The sequence below is a fragment of the Mytilus edulis genome, chromosome 4 (genome assembly GCF_963676685.1).
Source record: "Mytilus edulis chromosome 4, xbMytEdul2.2, whole genome shotgun sequence".
NCBI lineage: Eukaryota > Metazoa > Mollusca > Bivalvia > Mytilida > Mytilidae > Mytilus > Mytilus edulis.
Window position 1 is genome coordinate 61,703,937 of NC_092347.1, and position 26,248 is coordinate 61,730,184.

The 26,248-nt window shown below is 30.6% G+C and overlaps 1 protein-coding gene across 4 annotated transcripts in view; it reads right to left on the reverse strand.

Moving 5' to 3' along the window:
- Nucleotides 1-25,185, reverse strand: part of LOC139521958 (furin-like protease kpc-1) — a 49,059-nt gene extending 23,874 nt beyond the window's left edge. For 2 of the 4 annotated variants that reach the window (XM_071315793.1, XM_071315794.1), the window contains exons 1-8: nt 24,728-25,156; nt 21,789-21,893; nt 16,451-16,540; nt 12,987-13,139; nt 6,488-6,564; nt 3,302-3,390; nt 2,186-2,358; nt 390-602 (exon numbers count right to left, since the gene is read on the reverse strand). In XM_071315793.1, the coding sequence (XP_071171894.1) occupies nt 390-602; nt 2,186-2,358; nt 3,302-3,390; nt 6,488-6,564; nt 12,987-13,139; nt 16,451-16,540; nt 21,789-21,893; nt 24,728-24,955 (1,128 nt within the window). In that variant the 5' untranslated portion in view covers nt 24,956-25,156. Of the gene's footprint in view, nt 1-389; nt 603-2,185; nt 2,359-3,301; nt 3,391-6,487; nt 6,565-12,986; nt 13,140-16,450; nt 16,541-21,788; nt 21,894-24,727 lie in introns of all 4 variants that reach the window. The other 2 variants (XM_071315791.1, XM_071315792.1) reach the window with 2 other exon arrangements.
- Between the last annotated feature and the right edge of the window lie 1,063 nt (nt 25,186-26,248).

Here is a 26,248-nt window from a genome sequence, read left to right on the forward strand (position 1 = left end):
ACTTTTGATTTTTTATATATCTCTTAGCTAGTGCCCCTTTAATATATGAAATTGAAAAATTGCTGTGAAATTACCAAGAGAATTTCATGTGTGATACAACAAATAGTATGCTTATTTTTTGCCCTAACTGAAAACATTGAGCTATAGTTATCATCAAACATGATCATTCTATTTCTAGCAATCATAAAACTCAGACCTGACAGTAACAACCAATGGTCTTTTGTTCTGCAGACTGATTAACTCTCATGTTGTTCGGTGTGAGCCAAGGCTCTGTGTTGAAGGCCGCACATTGACCTATAATGGTTTACTTTTTTAAAATTGTTATTTGGATGGAGAGTTGTCTCATTGGCACTCACACCACATCTTCCTATATCTAACAATAAACTTACAATCTGTCTTTCATGGTATGCTCCACTACTGTAAGTTGTAGCTAATGTAGAAGCACACTCCTCCAGGTACCAGGGGCGTGTTCCATGTTCAGAGGTACTACTGATTGACAGAGTGAATATACTGTTGGTATACCCATCACAGTTACAACTGTCCATAGCACTGCCACCATTACCGGATGCCCATACAAATATAGACCCTTTACCACCACGGCCCTGAAAAATAAATAATGGGTTGTGATAAAAATGTTTAATTGGTGCCCATACAAATATATATCCTTTACCACCACGGCCCTGAAAAATAGATCGTGAATGATGATTACCGGGGTACAATTATTACAGACTACAGTGATTAATTTTTGTGGATTGAGGAAAACTTTAACTTGTTGCTCTTTGATATTGTTTTTTTGCAATAGTATGAATACAAGTCTTTTGAAAATAAGCACTTTGATGATCATTTAAATTTGTAGTTTATCAATACCCACAATTTTCTAAAAGAAAAGAGGTCTTCAAATTAATGTTATCTTATAAATCCAACTTCCCTTCTTTGCTTAATTTTAAATTAAATATATTGTTTTTTGGTATCATTAACATGACTAATACTACCAATTATCTTTTATGAAGACTTACAAACCATAAATGGAGAAACATCAGTCACCTTATTTCATGAATTCTAAATACGGAAAGCAATTAAAGAACCTTAGTGAGCATGCTCACATACCCCACGTCCCCACATTGTCATTGGAGAAATTAAATAAGTATAAGAAAAAAAAATTGTACAAATGTATAAGAAAAAATATTGAATAATAATTTCCTGTCAATATACATAGTATGTCTACAAAATTTCATGAAATTCTGTTGTGTGTTTTCAGAGGAATTGAGATGACAAACTGTTGCAGTAGTACATTAAAGTAAATAAGTTCAAAGGGGCGTAACTCCTAGAATAAAAATTGAATCGCAATTTCCCGTCGATATGCACAACTACATAGTATGTCCTTATTATCTGAAAAGGTTTCGTGAAATTCTGTTGTGTGGTTTGAGAGGAGTTGCGATGACAAACTGTTGCAGTAGTACATTAAAGTAAATAAGTTCAAAGGGGCGTAACTCCTAGAAAAAAAATTGAATCGCAATTTCCCGTCGATATGTACAACTACATAGTATGTCCTTATTATCTGAAAAGGTTTCGTGAAATTCTGTGGTGTGGTTTGAGAGGAGTTGCAATGACAAGAAACAGGACTGACGGACGGACGGACTGACGGAGGGACTGACGGACGGGTCAAAAACATTATACCCTCCGCAACTTCGTTGCGTGGGGCATAATTAAAAAGGTTCACAGCTTAACTTATAGTATAGAATTGATATAAATTTTATTAGAGTCTGTAGTTAATTATGTATATACCATAGTACAATCTTACTTAAAATCTCCCTCTGGGACTGTTAAATTTGAAACTACACTCAAATCCATCACGAAAATTGGGAGGTGAAAATAAATAAATGATTTAGAAGGAATTATGAGATCTATTTGACTCCAATTTTGACTTCTAAACTATTTTTTATAAACCGATAAACAGATTATAAATATACAGGAAGTACACATAGGGAAGAAGGGAGTAAAGTGGATTTCCGATAATTACACTGAACAGGGGAATCACTCATTTTAAATACCAGCACTTACTTATCTTGATTACTGCAATGTACATATTCATCTACTATATAGCAAATTTTTTTGTGTCATTTGGGACAAAAACTATGTGTAAAAGTGTAAAATTCTATCCCTCTGACAACTTTATTGTCCTTACATATTTGATTCCATCTTCAAAAGCTTTCCAGGCAAGACGTCCTGGTCCATCTACCACCTTGCCATCATCGTCTGGTCCCCAGCTTGCTGAGTAGATGTCTATATGAGTCTTATTAAAACTTAATGATGTGGCCTCAACTGCATCAAATACCTCACCATCCAACATACGTACACCTGTAAAGATTGATCTGATTAAACACTCCATTAACAAAAAATTGTGTGTGCAATTTGAGATAGACAAAAGAGTGTGCTTTGAATTGTTATGACCCCCATTGGCACGATTTTGAATTTTGAGAGGGATCATGTTTCAGTGAACAAATTGTTTTACTTTTGCATGAAATTACCTGTAGTTTACCTGTATTTTGATTCTTAGAATAACTTCAAACTTGAAAGAATTTTTGTTAAAATTTAAAATCAATGATATAATTAGATAAGACTTTGTTTAATTTATATATATAAAAAAAAAATATAAACCACTATAAGAAGAAGAAGATGTAGCATGATTGACAATGATGTAACTATTCACCAAAGTTCAAATGATAAAAGCAATTTTAGGTCACTGTACTTTAACAATTAAAAATTAACTGTATGTACAGTCAGCTATAATCATTTTCCTGGAAGGTAATTAATTATATTATGTTGTTAAATATTAGGTGATATCATTGAATGACATAATCTAAGAATATACTTTATATTACACACGTGTAAGTAAGTGTAGAGCTATATATTCAAGTTCCCTTTTAAAGAAAAAAATATTGGAAAAGCCTTTAAAAATAAAATACCTAAAACAAAACAGCTTAAATTTTTTTTACACCTGTAATGTTGCTCTTAACTTTAAATGAACATAGTCAACATTCAAACTTAACAGGATATAATCTTAATTAAAATTAATTTTTAAATACATGCATACATGTACATGTTTCTCGTTTTTTTTATATAGATGAAACTGCTGGTTTTACACTAGTCATTTTTAGGCCCTTTATAGAGTGATGTTCTCTGTTTTGAAGGCCATACTTTGACTAATATGGTTTACTTTTTACTAATTTTGACTTGGATGGAGAGTTTTCTAATTGGCACTCATATTGATACCACATCTTCTTATATCTACATATGTTACCTCCAATCCCTGAGTTAAAAGCTACTCCTACCACACAATTTGAGTTATTAGCCGAAGCAGACACTTCACCAGCACATCTTGTTCCATGTCTACAGAAAAACAAATTGTAGTTTAATAATTACCATACAGATTTCAATGTCAGAGTAAATCAAATTGTTACAAAAGCTGTCACTCATGTAAAAAGTAAAGTATTATTACTTAAAAAAGATTAATATATTCATGTATTCTTTGTTTCTTTTAATATGCATGTATATATTTTTTTTCTTTTTGATATTAAGGTGGTACCTAACACTTTAACTAAAATTAATTTGGCTCGTTTAATTTTCTTAAAATTTTGACAAAGTATTTACTTTGACCCTTTGACAAAAATATAAAAATTTCAAAAGATTTGAACCAACCGTTTGATCAGAAAAATTACACTGGTTATATAGCAGTTTGACAAACACTTATTTTGATCATTGAGAAGCTTAATATTCCCTTAAGAACACAACGTCAATAAAACGTTCTGTTGATTTTACAGAGTTATCTCCCTGTAGTGTTAGGTACCACCTTAAAGTTGAAAACAACCTGCTGATTTAATTATCAGCTATCCTACTGCTTTTTATTCAATATCAGTCCAATCATGGAAGTAATATTTAGAAGGAATAACAACGACTAATTAGCATGTATTTATAGCATGCTGAGCTCTGTACTAAAGTCATACGATTTCATCCAATTATAGTCTCAGCGGTAAGACGCCTTTGGTTACTATCTGCGTTACCGCGGTTGTAAAAGGCATCTGGAATTTCTTATCAGTCACGTGGTTTTATCGAGTCCGGTAATTATAGCGCACCTGTGGGAAATCCCAAGTTTATTAATAACAAGGTAGCGCTGTATCACATAGAATGTCTACCTTTAGAAAGAAATCGAATGGTGAAAAAAACTTGAAAAACGGACGAGAATTGTTCAAACTACAGCAGTTTAACATGGAAAATTGTATTTAATTTAGCATATTTTTGCTTTTTACCGTTTGTTTTAAACTGTTCTAAAAGTATTTTCCGGTTAAAAGCGGATCCCGAGTTAAACAGTTAAATACCGATGAATCGATCAGGTTTCACATGATGTTTAACAAAATGATGTAGGCAAATGTAGGCATAGATTTTTTTACTGTTGAAATGTGCAAAGTTTATCGAGATTGAATGAAATAATATTTACTTTCAAGTATTCTAAATTTATGTATATGTCATAAATGTCATTGATTGCATTATTGAAACTGGACAACTAAAACGGGGATAATATTTTCGTAAATATATATTTAAAAAGTGTTTATTGTGGAATGCTTGTATTAATATAATAAGCTATACAGCAAAAAATATAACAAACCGACGAAATGGGCTTGCATCTATCTGTCTTACGGTAAATTCATTTTTACACAAATTAGTTTATGTATCAAGAACTTAAATTGAAGGATAGAACCGTTTAGAATTGTTAATAATTTAATTGACTATAAATACACGAGAGATTTAGATTTTTCGTATTTAATAAAGGGTGTCCAAACGTATTTTTTTACAGTCATCTTCTTAACTTTATACGGAAATGGTTTTTTAATTGTCTGTAAATTTTAAAATTGAAATGACACAACTTTGTTCTCCAATTTCGTATGTGATAGCTGTCGGTTTTAACTATTAAGTTCAAACTAACCAAAAATAGGGAAAAATTGGACTAAAATAAAAATTGAACGAATGACTCTTTTCGGCAGCGTACATCAACGGAATGTAACGAATGGACTATTCGGGTTACTTCGCATGTATATTCGACAAAAACTTGTCTGTTCGTAGTTCTCCGTGAACACGAAAATGACCGATAAGTGTCAGTGACTTGATCGATCACATGCGGAGAATAAACTTCCATGCCAGATATTGAACCAATTAACGAGTTATTGAAAGATGGGCGGTAACGCAGATGAAACCTTTGAAGTGACGACGTTGTTATTCCTTCTAAATATTACTTCCATGGTCCAATGATGTTGATTTATAAAGCAACTATAGATCACTGTACTGTCTTCATCAATGAGTAAAACCCATACCATACAGTTAGCTATAAAAGGCCCACACTTAACAATAAGTGAAACAATTCAAACTAGTATCTCAATTCTTTCCTGTAAAAGTGATGTTCAAATGAGCAACAAAATGGCCTCATTTATGACAAAACAATAAACAAATCAAAAATAAGTATAGGAGGGGACATGCAGGTCATAATTTTGCTGGCAAAATAATGATTTAAGTTGCCAAGGAATTTTGAAAATTGGACATGAATGTAACAACTAAGCATACGAACAAACTGCAAAAATCATTTGGAATAATTTGGAAATAGCTAGGCAATAAGTTAATGTTTTGTAAAGTAAGCAATCTGAGAAATCATGACACTGCACATGAAAATGTACACTTTGAAGGTCTTGGACAACTTTTGGTGACTCTGTTCATGCAAAATAACTTTACAACATCTGTTTTATTTTTTTATTAGAAATAATTTCAAATAAATGGATGCAAAGAAATTTGATAAAACTTTGTCAATTTGCTGACTGTGGTTGATAATGTAATTAGAAAATAAATTAAGAATGACAAAAAATTGCTGCTGAATAAGTTAAACATCACGATATGTAAATATTTCCCTGTAAGAATACATGTAAATCTAAGTAATTTATTAATCATACTGCTTTTTTTTTAAAGGTGAAATTGTTAATCATTTTTACTGCAGATGAAATATTGTCCTACACTCTTCATGTTAATTATAGCACTCTTATGGTTAATTGTAAAGTGGTTCAAGTTGTCATTTCATAAGGTGACAATATGAATTAATTGGATAAACTTTTTACATTTTCACTTAAATTTTCACATTGTACTTAATATATAATTACAAGGAAAACTAATTGTTGTCTACTGACTTGGTTTACATAAATTTTGCAATATCACACTTTTTCAAATATCTGTTACATTGTGCAGAAATACATTTTCCGGTGATAATCATTTTTTAAGAGAAATTAATCTCTTCCTCTGTTAGACCAGAGAATAAACGTGGGTTTACAACCTTAGACATGTTTATTTGCTATTAACAGATATAGTCAATGTAATTTCCTTGTTAATTTGTTAATTTATTGTCGTTTGTTTATGTTATGACATCAATAAACACCTGTTCTTGGCTTTTTACCTGTTCTCGTTAGTCGGGTCATATCTTGGCATAGGGTCACTATCTTTGTTGTTTACGTCATAACTAGCATATGGATCCTGCAAAATAACAAAATCACACTATGATTACTAAATTATTCAAAATATATCTAGGAATGTTTGTTTAGATCTGTAAATCTATATAGATGATGGCAATGGTTAAAAACACTGGCAAAGAGATCCATATGCTAACCCCACACAGAATAAAATGTAATGTTAATTTTTTCCTTCAGTATTTAATGTATTGGACTTGAGACCAGTTGAGATTCTTCTTCAAACGAATCAAAACTCTTATGTAAAAAAGCTATTCATAACAGAATCTAATTTAGCATATCATGGGACTCAAATAGGTACTCTAAAATTCAAAACAATTCTCAATACTTTTTCATGTACAAAACAACTGGACATGAAACCAAAGACCCAAAACCCAAATAATACAACCATAAACCTCCTATTCAAAAAAATGGTGTAAAATCAATAAAGCACTCTAACGCTAATTAATAAGATACTGTATATACAAACATGTGGGATTCTCTATAACATTTTTTCCAATAACCCTGTTGTTATTGCTAAATGAAAAAGAATAGCATATAAACGGAAGTGACTTTAAGCCCTCTGCTTCTCATTTGTTTTATTTCCTAGGGCTTTCTGTTTAAAAAATTACTCGTAATACCGATAACGAACTTGTTAATATTAATCACAAAACGAATAATGTCTTCTTAAAAGCTTACGGAACAAAAAAAATAAAGAACACTACATGACTATAAAAAAAATCCCCTAAAGTATTAAGTCTATCAAATAGTCATAAAAATAATGTTAGTCTGTCATAAATTTAGGACAAATCATCTTACTAAAATTTAGAACAACTCATACAGGATGTGTAAGGCTATTTGTAATACAAAATATTGCTATTTTAAAGATCAAGTTTCAGACAGATATAATAAGTAAGATTAATCTTCTTTCCATTTTTAAGCAGAGGAAATGATGGCCTCCTAATTTGAAAATTGCTGACAATGTTAAACTCATCATAAAAAAAAAGTCTCAGACAAAATAATTAATTATCTTTAACACAGTAGCTGAGTAATGTGTGAAGAAGAAAAAAAGCATGCTCAGCAGACGGCGAATTAATGACTGGTTTAAGAGAAGTTTAGGTGCCAATGCTACTTTAGTTAATACTGGTCCTTAATAATTAATATAAAATTCAAAAGGAAGAATAGTTTATTAGTATATGGGGATTTAAAACAAACACTAGTACTTAATATCCTTTCTCTGAAAGAAAGCAATATCCTGACCAAACAACAAGTACAATTTCCTTTCCACAATTTAAATTTTTGTATTTTCCTCGAAAGCTTGACAGATTCTGTATGTAAGTAAATCAAGAATTTCTGAGAAAATCCTCTTAAAGGATTACAATAATAGTTAATCAAAAACCTATTCTAATTGAAGTAAACCTCTTGCAATATGTCTTAATACATAGACGGACATTGATTTCTGTCGTAACAGTAAACTTTACATGGATGTCAGATGTAAAACTATTACCTTAATGCTCTTTTGCTGTAACCAATTACCTTACATAATAAAATAAATTTCTTTCCTTTTGATGACCAGTTTTTCACACAAAATCAAGCAAGAATTTGACAGATAACTCATTATAGATTTAATACTCTTTTATACAATCATGGATTTTATTTTCTTCCAACTTTATCAATGTTTCAGGACTTTTAAAATAAAACAATTTCTGGAATAAATCCTCGGGTACGCTTCAGATTATAATTTAATGCAAGAAAATTGATACCGTTAATTTTATTAGGGTAGTAAAATTCATCAATCATTTGGTAGAATCAAACATAGAAAAATAAATCGTCAGCAGCAACAACCATCAAACTCAGGTTCCATTACTTTTTATATTATACTGACACTCTTATTCAAATTCTCAAAATCTATCTTTTCTCATCTCATAAATTCAGCGTGCTTGGTAGAAAAATAAAAAAAATGACAAATATAAATTTTACTATCGCTGCTGTGACACCTCAGGGAATTGAATATAAGGTGTACTGCACTCCGTGAAGAACATAAAAAAGACCACAAAGCCAACCCAATATTACACTGACATTATAAATTATAATTAGTCAAAAACTTATTCTTATTTAATGCATCAAAATCCTAATTTTCACTTTCTTGGAAATGTACTCGTTGACAACAAGAAATTACTGTGAAATAAACATTTTTCTACTATTTTTAAAAGACTTGTCAGTAGGATTATCTGTCTGTCTATTTCCATGAAAACCAAACCTTGAGATTAAACTAAGTCTACACCTACTCAATAACAAGAATACAATTTCATTCTATTTTAATAGACTCTTTTATCAAAGGAATTTCAATATACATCGTGAGGCAAATACAGATATTAAAACCTTTTATCCAATGTCATTATTGAAAAAAAAACAATGTTATTTAACAGCTGTGTTTGACATTGATTTAACAATCAAATTGATGTCTGTTGTCTCCGAAGAACAATTACCAAATCATGGAATCTCAGCACCAGTATAAAAGTCTGAATCTTATGAAAACTCTATGAACTTTAGCTGAGGGAATGGATAAATGAGAGGATTATAGGATAAAAGTTCTAAATAAAATCTGTCATTCCTTTTATAAATCATTTAATGGATGAGAGAATAAATCTTGTTTTTAAAAGGGAGCTATAGCAGAATTTGCTAAGTATTTAAGCTCTCATGCGAATACTGAATTAACTGGCAGATTTTTAAAGCAACTTTTTAAGGAATTACATTTGGGGTTGGTACATAAGCAAAGGCCTTGATAAGGTTTAGTCAGATTAAACGTTAGAATTAGCTTGCTGTCAAGATTCCTACTAGCTATTGACTTATAATTTATGACACTATATGATGAACAAATATCCAAATATCTGAAACAATTTTCTCTGACACAAAACTTTTTCAAAACACATAATTTTTTTTAATTTGGAATGGATGTGGGTTAAATTTATTACTTTCATGAATTTACAAATTAGTTTTGCTAATTACAAAAAAAAACATTTTAGTTAATGAGATTCAAATTCCTCTGATTAACCATACAGAAAGATCAATTAACCAATTTTCAAATGTTTATCTGTAAAACTCAGGCAACACATATGCAAACAAGTTAATTACAAAAGTATAAATTAAAAGTAATGTATACCAATTTATATAATCGATAAACCGACCAAAATAGGATCACAAAAATTACTTTATTACTATAAATCTGCTGTCCAATCTGCCATAACTCTTACGCAGACTTTGTACAGACCTTAATTAAGGTGCTTATAGATAAGCTAACAAAATGATGCAGAGGCAATAATCATCAAAGATCTTTAAAACACAGATCCTCGCAATCAGTAAAAGACCAAGTAAAATCTACCAAGTAAAACTGAGAATGGAAATGGAGAATGTGTCAAAGAGACAACAACCTGACCATAGAGCAGGCAACAGCCGAAGGCTACCAATTGGTCTTCAATGCAGGAGTAAATCCCACACCTGCAGGCGTCCTTCAGCTGGCCCTTAAACAAATATGTATATAAGTAGCCTACATATTTTACCCTATGAACTAAAGGAATGACAGATGAACAGGCAAAGTTACATCAAAATACCTTTGTTAAATAGGATAACAATTTATTCTGCAATCCTTCATCATCAATCTGCCATTCAAAACACATGTATCTTAAGTTAAACAGCAATATCTGCTCTCTGATTTATTATCTCTATACTTTTCCCTCAAATTATCATTTTCTAAAATACATACATCTTAATTTAACTACATGCATGTTTTCTGTCAAAGGGACATTACTGTGTTAGTCATTGGCAGTCTACCTCAACATAATATGCATAAGCAATACAAATTGCTAATTGTCGAATATGAAAACTCATATAAATATATAAAACCTGACCCTAGATGCAAAATTATAATTACTTGTCTATCATAAGATCTAGTTATAACTGGTAATAGAATTATATAAAACAGATCATTCACTGCTATAAATTAGACAGATACTTTCACAAATTATTAATAAAAATTACCACAAAGATGTGTATCTTGTTTCCTGTTTTATTACAAATCTGAAAGGTATAACTTGTAAGGTCAAATAAAATAATTTTTTTTCGCATCTGCCTACTATGCATAATTAAACAAACAATTAAAAAAGAAAAAAAATATATATAGATATAGTGTTTGGGTAATTTTTCTATCTTAAGTGCAGATGTACTCTAACTTTTTTTAGAATGAAAAATACTTTTACATTAAGATAAAATTTGAAAATAACACGAACAAATCTAATAAATCCAAAAGCACTTTAATACCAGTATCTAGATCGACCAACATCAAGAAAGCTCATACATGTACAAAAAAATTAGAAAGTGAAGGATGTTAATTAAAATACCTACACATGTCAAAAGCTACATGTATATGACCATATTGTTCAAAGGTCAACTTTGTTTGAGAGTTGAAGCCTTAGTTCTTAATAAGTTTAATTAGTACAATATTAATTCTCCATACAAAAAAAATTACATGTCAACAGAACTAGATTTAATTTTGAAATGCAGATCCATAATGATAGAGATTCTTTATATGAACCGGATAAAACCTATGATAGAAAATTGCTTTTCCAAAGGATCTGCTTTTTTTTTAGTTTTATCCTCAGCGCAACAATAGATTATTGGACTTTGTTGATAGGCAGTAAGATATTTAAAGTTTTATTTGTTTTTATGCCACTTTCAACACTCCTGGCTACATTTATATCATGACTGCCAATTATTTTTAGCTTTTGCAACAAACAGGATCTTATAAGAACAGAATTTTTAAACAAAAAACCAAATGATTATTACTAAATCTTGTCCTTTAGACAAGGTGAGCTGAAGATCTGAACTCTTGGCTTATTATGTATACTTTACTGAAGTTAATTTACATGGGCAAATTTGTACATGGGCAAAAACCGCATCTTCTTATTTTTATAGTCTTATGCATAACTACTTGATAATTCAGCCTGTAGTCAAAGTGGTCTGTGATGTATCAAGTTTAAATCTCCCAGCCAAAAATCAATGATCTAATACTACTGATAAATATGTGTTCTTAATATACATAATGGTTTATCTTGGTCCCCAAGGCCCTCTTAACAACTGTTATATCTGATACTGTGTATAAACCTAGGTACAATTAATTTTATTCAAATTTTACTGAATATTTTCCATACTGTGATTCATTTAATGTATATTTATCAACTTAAGTTTTATTAGTCCACTTATGTATATAATGTAAATTTGTATACAAATTAAGTATTTTTCAACATCAATCGGAAATTAAAGACGCACCCCTCAAAAAGTAATTTTAATGCAGAGTATACAATTTCTCTGAATTAACCTAATTCATCGCAAAGTTTCATGTACAAGTGGCTTTATGCCACGGTTCATGCCAATTGATAGATAAATGTATTTATATTTGTAGTTTTAATCTGAACACTTACATTACAAGTATTTTCAGCTTATCAAATATTTCAGTATCTATTGTGGACAGATGTTTTCTGTGATAAACAAAATAGTCTAACATGTAAAGAGACTTGATGAATGAGAAGCATGGACCCTTTATGAGAGGAAGTCCATTTATATAGAAGTTTAATTCATGAGCTTTGTCCATGTTAAGGATATTTCAAAATAAGTTGAAGTAAAAAATTATTTCGGTATGCAGTACAGTGTAACCTGTGTTATCAGACACACTTAGGGACCAGAAAAAAATGTCTGATTCAGCAGGGTGTCAGAATACTCAGGTTTTTTCTGCAAAGATGGGCATATTTTGGGACTGTGAAAATGTGTCAGTTAAAGCAGGATGTTGGAATACTTAGGTGTTGGATTAGGCAGGTTACACTATAGAAGGAAAAATCTACTTCAGACCAACAAGGAAGGCATGTACATGCGTATATACTTAATTGGATTATTAAGAAAAATTAAGTAACTACTTTTCCTAAATATATATAGTTTGTTATTGAAATTAAAATTCCAAGAATATGTATGTGGGTGACGTAAAATGATGAGCAACCTTATTTGAAAACATTTGAAGTTTTTATTGAAACAGGACATATTCAATAGACATTAATGAATGGTAAAGAATTCATTTTAAAACTATAATCGTATATTGTTTATATCTAATGAACATGAGTAAATTAGATATGGGGTATACCATATACATTAATGTCTAGGACAGTAACCCAGAGACAGAGTTCAACACAGTAAGAGGACTTCACAATTGACAATATGTCTACATTAATCTGTGGGGGAGTTGAACAAGATTTTAAGATCTCCATAGGACTGGTTACATTTGAAAATTTCTATAGACTTGCATGTAGAATTTTTCCTTAATCCATGAGAATTGGAACCCTGGAAATTAAAAGAATCCACAGTATATTCCATAAACAATCAGACAATATTATCTGAAGAACTTACATAATTTTTAATGAGATCAGGATGGTCTCTCTCTATACCATCATCTAATATAGTAACAATGACTCCTTTACCAGTATATCCCATCTCCCAGGCTCTTTTAACATTCATGTCATACCCAACAGTACCTGCTGTGCCTCTTTTGCCTCCCTCATGCTGAAAATACAAAACTTTCTTAATCATTCTTTTGAATGAGTATTATAAAAGTAATGAAAGGTATGATTTACAATATAACATTATAACGTCATAAATCAGGCTATTTGTAAAATGATTTCTTGTTTTAATATTTGTTGACATGTTTGCCATGCCATGTTCTTGTCTTTTAAAACTTCCTACATGTATATGATATGAGAGTTGCTCATTCTTGATTGAATGATTGGATGTTTAACACCACTTTCAACTCTCATGTGCTATTTCATGGTGTCAGTTTCAAATGGTGAAAAACTGGAGTGCCTGGAGAGAAATAACGACCTTCAGTAGGAAAACTGACAATAATATTGGAGTAGATAGAACCTGCACGTGCAAGCTCATTTCTAATCGCTGTACTTTGATCTATTGTTGCTTACATCCACATACAATGGAATCTGGTGGATAGTTGTCTCATTTGCAATTATACCCCATTTTCTTATTTTATAACCAGATGCTCAACAGGGCACAGCTTTATACGACCGCAGAGGTCGAACCCTGAACGGTTGGGGCAAGTATGGACACAACATTCAAGCTGGATTCAGCTCTAAATTTGGATTGTGATTAAATAGTTGACACAGCATAGGTTTCTGACACAGAATGAATGAGGTCTTATGAACTTAAATTTTTTGTTTGCCTTTGAGCAATTCACTCTGCTGTTGAATATTAATCCTCTCAAAAAAATGTTTGAAGAAATTTTTTTTATTCATGAGATCTGAAATGAGAAAAATTGACCCCCCCCCCCCCCACTTTTCCCCCAATTTTTTTTCACATCCCCTTTCCCTTATTCCAAAACTGATCTCAATTCAAATTTCTAATGGAGTTTGCAACAATAACTACTCATTGAAACACATCATAAAATATTAAAATGTAAAAAAAGTGCTTGTTATCACTATTGTTTTAATTTATCAGTTGGTAGTAAAAGTAAATATACATTGTATATTGTGTAAAACAATGATTTAAGTTGATTCAACTACTATCCTGCACAAGAAAGATAACTCCAATGAAAATTTCTTGCTATTGCACAATATTGTGCAATTAGATATTTCTTGCTATTGTGCAATACTGTGCAATTGAAAATACTTGATATTGCACAATACTGTGCAATTGAAAATTTCTTGCTATTGCACAATACTGTGCAATTGAAGATTTCTTGCTATTGCTGAATACTGTGCAATTGAAAATTTCTTGCTATTGCACAATACTTAATATAATAATTTTGGATCCTGATTTGGACCAACTTGAAAACGGGGCCTATAATCAAAAATCTAAGTACATGTTTAATTCAGCATATCAAAGAAGCCCAAAAATTCAATTTTTGTTAAAATCAAACTTAATTTAATTTTGGACCCTTTGGACTTTAATGTAGACCAATTTGAAAACGGGACCAAAAATTAAGAATCTACACACACAGTTAGATTTGGCATATCAAAAAACCCCAATAATTCAATTTTTGATGAAATCAAACAAGTTTAATTTCGGACCCCGATTTGGACCAACTTGAAAACTGGGCCAATAATAACAAATCTAAGTACATTTTTAGATTCAGCATATCAAAGAACCCCAATTATTCAATTTTTGATGAAATCAAACAAATTTTAATTGGACCCTTTGGGCCCCTTATTTCTAAACTGTTGGGACCAAAACTCCCAAAATCAATCCCAACCTACCTTTTGTGTTGATAAACCTTGTGTTTAAATTTCAATGATTTCTATTTTCTTATACTAAAGTTATTGTGCGACAACCAAGAATAATGCTTATTTGGGACCTTTTTTGGCCCTTAATTCCTTAACAGTTGAAACCAAAACACCCAAAATCACTCCCATCCTTCCTTTTGTGGTCTTAAACTTTGTGTCAAAATATCATTGATTTCTATTTACTTAAACTAAAGTTATAGTGCAAAAACCTAGAAAATGCTTATTTGGGCCCTTTTTGGGCCCTAATTCCTAAACTGTTGGGACCAAAACTTTCAAAATCAATCCTAACCTTCCTTTGATGGTCATAAATCTTGTGTTAAAATTTCAAAGATTTCTATTTACTTAAACTAAAGTTATATTGCGAAAACCAAAAGTATTCGGACGACAACGACGACGGCAACGCTGACGCCAACGCTGACGCCAACGTGATACCAATATACGACCAAAAAGTTTTCAATTTTTGCGGTCGTATAAAAAGATTCTAAACAGCTATTAGAACTAAGTTATATATAACCTTCAAGAAATCATAATTAAATTTGTCTATCACATCATATCCGATATTGTTTAACAAAAAATGCAAAGACTTATTTAAATGCTGTAAATAATTAGTGTAGTTAGAAAGCCATTTCTGGAAGCAGGAATTTGAACTCACAAAGCTGCAATAGTTCACTCATATGTGCAGGAGATGTGAGAAGTGAAAATGTATAAAATTGTTTATTTCTTTGATATATAATACCCTTAAACTAAAAAGTAAAAACAACTATCCATTAAAGACCAATTATAGGTCATGGTAAGGGCAAAGTTTGGTTGAAAAGATATTGCACATTAAGAGACCAAACAATGTAGGTACATTTTAATAGTTGAAGAAATATCATTTATTTATACCAAATATTAAGAATCAAAAGGAAATATCTACTTCTTACGTAACAGATGTGATTCATTGCAGCAAATGAGGACATGTATATATATGTTTCCTAACAAAGGAAATAACTTGATAGCAAATTATAAATAGAGGGCCAAATACATCCAAGAATAGCAAGGGATTCAATTACAAAAAAATGTATTAAAAGAATTTTTGTTAAAGAGGATTCATTTCCAAATCAGGAATTAATGAAGAACTGTAAAATAAAGTTTGATTAACAGTTGTTTGGTTCAGTGGCAAGTATTTCATGCATATGTAAGACAAGAACAAACTAACTATACAACAAACAGGTGGGTTCGGCAAACAGAATGAGGAACAGGAATCTGGACTGTCATTGGAAAATGAAAATATGTTGCAATAACTTGAATATATATATGAACAAAAATTTTACGCAAAGGCAAATGGATGCCCATAAGAAAGGTTTTACTTGTCTGAGAGGTAATGTCAACACAACCTGTCTTTGAATGAATATGTCTAGTACATGTAAACTTGTCACAATATAACATACATAATGTGCTCTGAAGAAATAAACTTTCTATTTCTGCCAAACATAATTCATTTATATTATCAATGTAAGATATTGCTGTCTTACATTGCATAATTTAATTGTAAAATCAATACAAAATGTCTTCTTTAAATTAATATTTTATTGTTCTACTTACTAGATACCATTGGTTTTTATACTCTGGGTCATTAAATGTGAGATCTCTTTTTGTTCTTCTGTGAACATACTGTTGCTCAACCCAGTGAACCTGTAAAATATTAAATCACTAAAATTATAAGTCTTTCACTAGTAACTTTATTTACAGACTCAATGCACGTAGAACATATATATATATGCATTATTAGGTAGGACTAAGAGAGTATATAGTGTTTTCCTTTTGATATTACAGGTTACTTTAGAACTACTATGAGTTTACATTTTACTGGCAACTTCTCAACCCCAAGATGGTACTCAAATAAAAATTATGTATGACTACTGATAGGAAATACTGGAATGTTGATGTTATTGTCATGTCAAATGTTTATTCCCTTTTGGGCCCTTAATTGATATAAAATATTCTTATCCTTCTATAAAGTTGTGATCTCTAAATCAAAGAAATAATAAAGATCCTGACATTGCTTCCCTCTTCTTTGAAATAACAGCTCAGGCAACAGCTAAACTACAAGAACACTTCTTCTAAAAGCCTTTACAGTAGCTCAAAGCTTCAGAACAAAGATTCATGAATGTCTCCGGGAAAGCTATTGTCATACAGAAATGTCATATAACTTTCCGCAACAGGAAGATTCTGTTTCAATAGAATCACCATATGATTGATTATTACTACACAATCAAACATCAAATAAGTTCTATTGTGCCGAATTACACAAAAATCAATCATGCTTTTCTTAATTACTTGCACAGCTTAAACCTTAAATGTTATTACCAATTCAATCATACATTGACAAAAATTTCAATGTTGTAATATTAGAATAACACGAATAAAACGTAATCATCTTAAAAGAATTTTAAAAAAATAATTTGTATATGAAATATGGTGATGTCGACTTTACAGAATTTGTAAGAAACGATTAAAAGCAGGGAACACTTCTGGGAATTGTAACTGTCAATAAATGTATTAGTACAGTGAATTTATTAATGATTTATAAATTTTTTAAGAGTTTATTAGAGTTTGAAAAGACCTTGTCTTATCATTTGCTCACTTCGAAAGATCATTAAGCATGCATACAGGCAGTAATTCAATCATCATGTCATGTAATCTTTAGTTGATTTGAAAGCAGTCTTTTCCTACGATAATTATAACGATAATTATAACCCCTTCTATCATCATCATCCTATGTCAATTTCAATGAAATATGGAGGACCATAATTGGATCAAGCCTAGCAAATCGTTTCTGCATCTAACATTTCCATGTACTTAAGTCAGGAATCCTGTTATAGTTCCCAGCGCTGTGGGAGGTCAAAGGGTATCAAATCTGTTGTAATGGTATTATTCTGATACTGTTAAATCAGATGTAATCTTTAACTCTGCTAGATCAAACTTAATTAACCAGAACTTCAAATGCTCAAGAATGCATTGATATTTAAGTTAACTAATATAGTTAGTTAACCTAAAACTTTCATCAGTTATTCTAGAAATTTGTGTATCAAGGTTTTTAAACAAGTGTTAGTTGTTAGAATCATCTTTTATTTGATGTTAAAAACAAAAGACAGGCATGTTTTATGTGCCGAGAAATCTGCTTTCCACAAAGAACATTGCATGCTGTCAGTACTGCACAATTAATCTATCTAAAGAAAAGTTTTCCCAGGAATTATTCTGGTGACATAATTATCTAACTTTAACACTGATATCATGTTTCTACCTACATGTACAAATGTAACTTTCAGCTATCCAATGATGCTATTGACAATACTTTGACTTGAAAACTGCAATATGATTGAATAGCACTGTACTGTTTTACCATATTATGTAATCTACTTCTAAATAGGTTTAGAGAATAGGATTAGCTAACAAGAGTTAAGCATTGCATATATTAATGCATTCATTATGTTGCAATTTGCAATATCCATGTGCTATTTCGAATTTTCATTCCCCCCCCAAAGTTTCAATCTTCCCTTTAACAGCTGTCTATTTACATCACAAGACACTTTACTAAAATGTGTAATATATATGATTTTTGGATGTGAGATGCAAGATCCTTCAGTCTTCTAATTATCTTCCTCAATAAAGCTATCAGATGACCTTGGTCTTTGACCCCAATATAACATCAGGCCTCCCTGTCATAATTGGAAATAATTGCAACTAGTTTAAGATCGGATGTTTAAATAAAACCTCCATAAGTGCCAACAGACAATGGATACATGTAAACTCCTTTTCCCTACTTAAGAACTCTCTGTATAGTATGAGGTCATATCCGACCCATATGGTATGAAACAGTTATTTGTTTATAAACTGGGATTAATTTGCCTTTTTGTAGGGATGTGACATTGAGCAATCATTAATAAATCAAACAATATAAATAAGGTATAAATGTAACTTGGCTGCAATAACAAACATAATGACAACCAGCAACAGGCAGATTTGTCAGTTAACAGAACTCAAATCGTAAATATTACATGCTGAACACTTTTATTATGGGATCATAAAATAAAATATTGACAAGGTCTTGTAACTAATAAAGTAGAAATCATATTATTATTTGGTTTGTTTGAAATTGTTCTTTACATTCAATCTAATTTACAACAGGTCATATCTTTTTAAATAAAATCCATTTCTATCAAAGGATTTGAAAAACAGACAATAGACATTGTTCAAACATACTATATTCTAAATCCAATTATGACAGTTCTCTCAAAATTACAGACGAAATCTGTCAAATCAACATGCGATTTTTGCTTCATTTTTTGTTAGTTTTAACCGGTTGTGATTGATATTGGTAAACCTTCACTTTAAAGGACAGGTTGTCAATATTACCAAATGAATACTAATGATCTATTTTTTACATGATATTAATAACTAAGGTTTCTTATCAATTTCCGCTTTTTTTATTCCATAACTTGTGAATGGAAAAAGTAGGTGTCAGCACTCCTTAATAGAACAATTAATATGTCATGTTTACTATGACATGTCAAAGTTACTTCACAATTACCAGGTATGTTTTAATGTTGACAATATATAGATGCTGATCATAGGAAACATTGAGGACATCAACCTTGAACTTTTTGTACAGGGTCATGAATATTCCCACATGTAATGCCATTTAATAAGAAATTCCTGCTTCTATTTTTTATCTTACAATGTACATTTCTAGAAATGCTTTATTAAGCACTAAATAACTTTGTGGTACCACCTCCTCATATAATGTTTATGAAATTGGTATGATATATATATGTTTGTATGTTTGTGTATAACAAATTTGTATTGTCTTGGTATCAATCCTGTAATTTTGGATTTTAAACCAATAAAAATTACTTACTTACAAATGTAAACAAATGCACATTTAATACTTGTAAATTCTGTCTAAAATAATTATTGTCTCTTGGGCCCCAATTTTTACCTACAGCTATGCACATAACAATTTGTAGTCTTCCAACACATTTCAACATTTTTATCAAATATATATAACTACTTTTAGTCTATACATCATTACAAATGTTTAACCTTCGTGCTCAATCACAAAAAATACAAACAAGAACTATAAACATGATTAGGACATGTGTAGGAAGGTGAAAAAACTCATCAAAGACGCCAGGATTCAAATTTTGTCCACCAGACAAGGTTTCTTTCATCTTTAAAGCTTTTACTAGTCTAAAAAAACATCCAGTGAGTTTGGAGTGATTTTATCTAGTTGGTGACTTGGAGTTATTTTATCTAGTTGGTGACTTGGAGTGATTTTATCTAGTTGGTGACTTGGAGTGATTTTATCTAGTTGGTGACTTGGAGTGATTACACTTCACATCTTTGCCATATAATATCTTGCTGAGGACATGGGAGTGATTTATACACATTGTTATATCTGTGTCCGGGTAAGGTGACATGTCTTCCTGCAGACTGTTACCTTGTCAACTAGCACATTCATAATACGGATCGGTCTAGTACAAAGCAGGGTAATAATTATATTTGATTAACAAGTTCTTGTCCTGAATATGCATATTAATTTACCACTGGAAGTTAAGCAGCTTTTCATCTTCATTATCACTGTGCATGTATATAACTATGTATATGACTAGTGAAAACAGATATATTTTCAAAATTCAATACTCTTTTCCAGATCAACAATAGAAAAGTGCCAGACAAAGGGAAAAAAACTAAACAGATAATGCCAAACTGTTAACAGTGTTGATGGTACATTGTAAATGCTACAAGTTACATGATATTATAACAAAAGTATAAAGTTTGTAATGAGTATTGCTATTCAACAGCCAGTAACACAAGATATTCTAAACATTTTAACTAGTTTTTAAAATACCATGAATAATGAATGTGCTGCCAAAACAGATCATTACAATGTAATATTTAAAAAAATCAATTACATATCTGAAGCGTCAGTTTGCGTCACATATATGTATAACTTTAAAAGTAAAATGACAGAAACCAGTTCTTGCATACTTCCTTATATGAAGTAATAAGATTAATGCTAAATAAAGTGTTGATTCAGACGATTCATAGATTTTTAAAATTGAAATTATAATAATAAAAAGATTACTGTTCATTTAGAAACTAATGTGTGCATTTATTATTGCAAGTCACTCATTACTGGTATTAAAATATGCAAATATGGATCTAATTAATACAAAATGTATGATTGCAATCATTTGGTGAAGGATATATTCATTGCGGAAATTATGGTTGCAAGTTTTATATTACTGTAAATCTGAAACTCATTAAAAACAATAAAAACATTGTGTTAGTTTTTGAATGTACAATGTACATGTATAAAATTATACCATTATACATCATGTAACATGTAGTTTTAATAATAGAATTCACTGAACAAAAAAAAATCACATTTTGTTCTAAACATATTTAATTAATAAACTACTGTTCCTGTGACAGGTTGGGATTAGGAAAAGCTAAAAATATGTTACATGTTGTAATTATATAACTTGTTAAGAAATCATGTACATATAATACATGTAGATTTGAATTAAGACAATAATTTCATTATACCAAAGTTAATTTAACTCCTTTAAATACATCTGATACATGTATTTTTCACTATCTTCTATTACAGTAGAAAATCTAAATATTAAAGTACAAAACTGAAGTGTAGGTGTTGTTTTCGTTTTCAAGTATTGAAATTAGGTAAATAATGATAAAGCATAACCCAAATAATCCAGTCTTTACAATTTGATCACTAAAATCACTCCATCAACTCTAGTGGATTAGATGACACTGAAGTTTTAGTGTTATGATATAGCAGGACAATATACACATGGATATATACTCCTAAATTTGTTAACTTATGTAGTTACTTCCCTTTTTATCAAAAACATACCTCAGGATGTTCAGACAGAAGTGAATGATGATGTAAACTTGGATCGGCAGATCTTTTTCTGACGTCATGGTGTTCAAATAAATAATGTTCATTTAAAGTACCAATCTGAAAACAGAAAATAAAGATAATGGTGTGAAGGTTTATATAAGAATAAGAATATTTGTTATTAGATAACTTTATGAAGTATGTGTATTGTACTGGGGAGATCATCTTGACATGTTTTGATTATATGATAGATGTAGAATGCAATTGGGGATAAAACATGACATATTACCTCAATAAAAAGAATAAACTATTCATGTTATGTATAATAAATAAACACATGTATCATTTGAACTCTGGTGGATAGTTTAATTTTGCTAAATGTACAAAACAAAAAAGGCAGAAAGTTTCATTGTGAAGCCACATCGTCTATTCACCAATACATAATAGACCCTGAAATTGAACTAAAAATCAATTTGTACAAGTTGCTTCCTGTAAGAAGAACATAAACTGAGTGTAATTTTTTTACTTTTTCAAATCTTTTATTTTCATTTCATGTTTTGTCAAGCTAAAACTCTTTTGATATCAAATTGATCAATACAACAATTCAATGAATTTATTTTCAGTAAAAATGAAATAAAAGGCCTTCATTTCACATAAAACACATACAACTGATCCTCCTTTAATGCTGCCCATTAATATTATATATATAGAACCAATCTACAATTGGTAGAGCCTTTACAAAAAAGGTAAACAACGCTTATACATACATGTATCTGACTATACAGTTGTTTTTTCCTCATTGTTGAAGGCTGTATGCATGTCCATGTGTCTGACTATACTGTATGTTTTTTCTCACTGTTGAAGGCTGTAGGCATATACATGTATATGGTTGCCTATAATTTCATTGATGTAAATCCACTTCATTTAAACTTTAATGGGTAGTTGTCTCATTGGCAATCATACCACAACTCCTTATTTTCATATTGACAATTATGTGAAAAAAGTGAATAAGATCCATAATGGGCAAATAAAAAAAACAGTTCATTTTTGAACATGTAGACTATACATATTGAGACCTTGGCTCATCCTCACATGAAAGTTCTTCTCAAATAATGAAAGGGTAATTGCAAAGCTTTAACTTTACATGTAAAACTATTAAGGACATGTAACACAAAAATTGTATGTTAAAGTCTTTCTTTCATTGGCAAGCATTGTGCATGGCAACCCAAATGTTTATGCATGTACATTTACATTTTTTGTACATGTCATTTTGTGACATCATGAGTATTGATTCCTATGCCAGTAAATAATTAAAGAACTGATAGATGATGCATTAAATTTTGCATAAATGTAAATGTATCTTGAAATAGTCTTAAGAGCTTTTGCGTTGTATCTGAATTAAAAGATTGACTTTAACAATTTGTGATGTGCTAAAGTACTATTAAAGTACTCTTTCACTAAAAAATTAAACATAAAGCCCATCGGATTTAATTCATTTTATGAGCTACATGTACATTGAAGTCTGAAGAGTGTACAGTAAATAAACACCTTCAAAATACAAATTAACCGTACCTTAATAAAATATAAATATCCCTTTGGTATCAATATACATTTGTACAATGTATCTTTCACCTCTCTTTTATTGCTATCAAATTTTCTATATTTAGTTAAATTTCATTTCAAGTAAGTTCACATTCTTTTTCATTGTTGCAGCCATACACAATGCAATGATACATGTTCGATGAAATTTCAAATCAAACTGAGAATGAAAATAACTGTTGTCATCAGAGGGATCAGATTTGAAAGTTGGAATCATTATTAGGTTCAGCAAAACATGGCAAAAGGAATCATCAATTTTGGTTGTGTTTACAACACAAAATCATGCTACATGTATTTTTTTGCAAAATTTCTGAAAACAAGTGCAAACTGAAAATGCTATTGGTAACTATGTCAAATGTTTGTACATGTATGTATGTTTGTTTGTACATGCATGTATCTTAATCTTTGTGCTTTCCATATATTATTTGTGCAAGTCTGAATGAGTTTATATTTGTTAACTGGAATCCCTATGTGGTCAATTGCATTGGCGCAAACAAAGTCATTGAACAATAGGATCAATATAATAACATAAGCATTGTTACATACATGTAGGAATTTTACGAATCTGGCTCCATTTGCCTGATTCCTGTTTTTTTCTGTTTCACAATTCAAACAATGTAAATAATTTGTATTTTACTCATTCCAAGCTGACTAATTTATCAAAACAAAATGTTGTTTATATCATTAATTCATTGATATCAAAGACAATTATTAAAACAATCAGTGATAATCATTATTATGAAGAATTACTGCTCCAAAGTACGCCATCATTTTAAAATGTTTCCATGTGCAAAAGTTTTCATGAATTTCAATAATGTTTCCAAATATAAATACAAATGTATCTGAATAAAAGTTAATTAAGCTTTAATACCCTTAATATTAATATTTTTTAATAAGAGTAGAAAGGAGCAAACCAGGAAGAACAGTCTCTTTTGGCAAAGGAACTCAGGGTAAAAGAACTTTTCAAAATGTACATTGTATATCAAATTTTACGGAAAAATGCACAGAGTTGTCAAGTAGTACATGTATTTTACTCATATTTATATACATAAAAATTTTAACACCGACATACAAAATGTAAGTTTGCGGACTGAGAGATTTCTGTTGGCATTAGGTGCTGTTGGGTTGCTGTCAGATTGATGTATGGTTCACATTACTTCTGAATTATACATGTACATGTATTCTCTTGACACTGCTATATTTATTTTTGTTTACAACTGATCATCCATGCATCTTCTGACTACTGTTCATTGTGTTCTGGTCAATATGTAAACATCAGCCGGACTACTTATATAGTAGAATCTTAATACTACTTCTAATACTTCATCTGTCCCAAAGAAATTAAAAATACTGACCTGTCCATGATTTATAAATCCAAATTCCTTTGCAAGATTGTTCGCTTTTGTGACGCTCCCCCCTTTAATATGGACGGCAAACTGATTCACATAATATGCAGAGCACATGTGACTAGATAAAATAAATAAAGTTAAGAAATAATAAACAAACGTCCGGTAATTGCTGATATTTCCAGAAATAAAGGTTTTTCTTTGGAAAGAAAGACATGTGAATGGATTAGACTTCATGATGAAAGAACTGTTGCAAGTCCGCCTCTACAAATGGAGACAACGGTATAAGAAGATCGAATTGTTGGAACTCTATATCATTTCTTTGACAATATGTCGGAATCTTTTGTGTATTTCGTTTAAAACATCTTTCACACCAAAACACGTCACGTTTCTGAAGTTTACATCCTACTTCCGTGAACTCCAATGATCCCTCCAGGCGCCCCCTGGTGGTGGGAAGAAAGATTGCCTACTGTTACAAGTTTAGCTTTCAAAGAAGCTTGTTGTTTATTCAAATCTGAAGCATTATATATTTATGGTAAACACCTGGGACCAAAATATAAATATTCATGGTTGTTTTGTTAGGTAAACAGACATTCTTTGTTTATTGAAAATATTAATTTTCACCATTGCTTTGCAGAAAAGAAAATATTTTGATGGATTTTAGGAAAATATTTGTATTGAATATCACATGCACTGAATACAGATCGATACAGGATTTGGATATTATTTTCTTTCATTGTTTGCAACAAATAATTTATTTTTGAATTTACCTAAAGGAAATCATGTCATCAGCGACTTTAAGTATCAGAGGTGGATTTAGGGGACAGTTTATCTCTATTTATAATAATATTCAAGATAATAACCAAAAACTGCAAAATTTCCTTAAAAATGTCCAATTCAGGGACAGCAACCCAACAACCAGTTGTCTAATTCATATAAAAATTTCAGGGCTGATAGATCTGGACTTGCAAAATAATTTAACCCCATGTCTGAATTGCTCTTAATGCTTTGGTTTTAGAGTTATAAGCCAAAATCTACATTTTACCCCTATGTTATATTTTTAGCCATGGCGGCCATCTTAGTTGGTTGGCAGGGTCAACACACACATTTTTAAACTAAATACCTCAATGATGATTATGGCCAAGTAATGTTAAATTTGGACAAGTAGTTTTAGAGGAGAAGATTTTTGTAAAAGATTAGAAAAAAATACGAAAAATTGGTAAAAAATGACTATAAAGGGCAATAACTCCTTAAGGGGTCAACTGACCATTTTAGTCATACTAACTTATTTGTAGATCTTACTTTGCTGAACATTATTGCCTTTACAGTTTATCTCCATCTATAATAATATTCAAGATAATAGCCAAAAACGGTATAATTTCCTTAAAAATTACCAATTCAGGGGCAGCAACCCAACAATCGGTTGTCCGATTCATCTGAAAATTTCAGGGCAGATAAGCAAAACAATTTAACCCCATGTCTGAATGCTCTTTATTTCCTTAAAATTGCCAATTCAGGGGCAGCAATTAC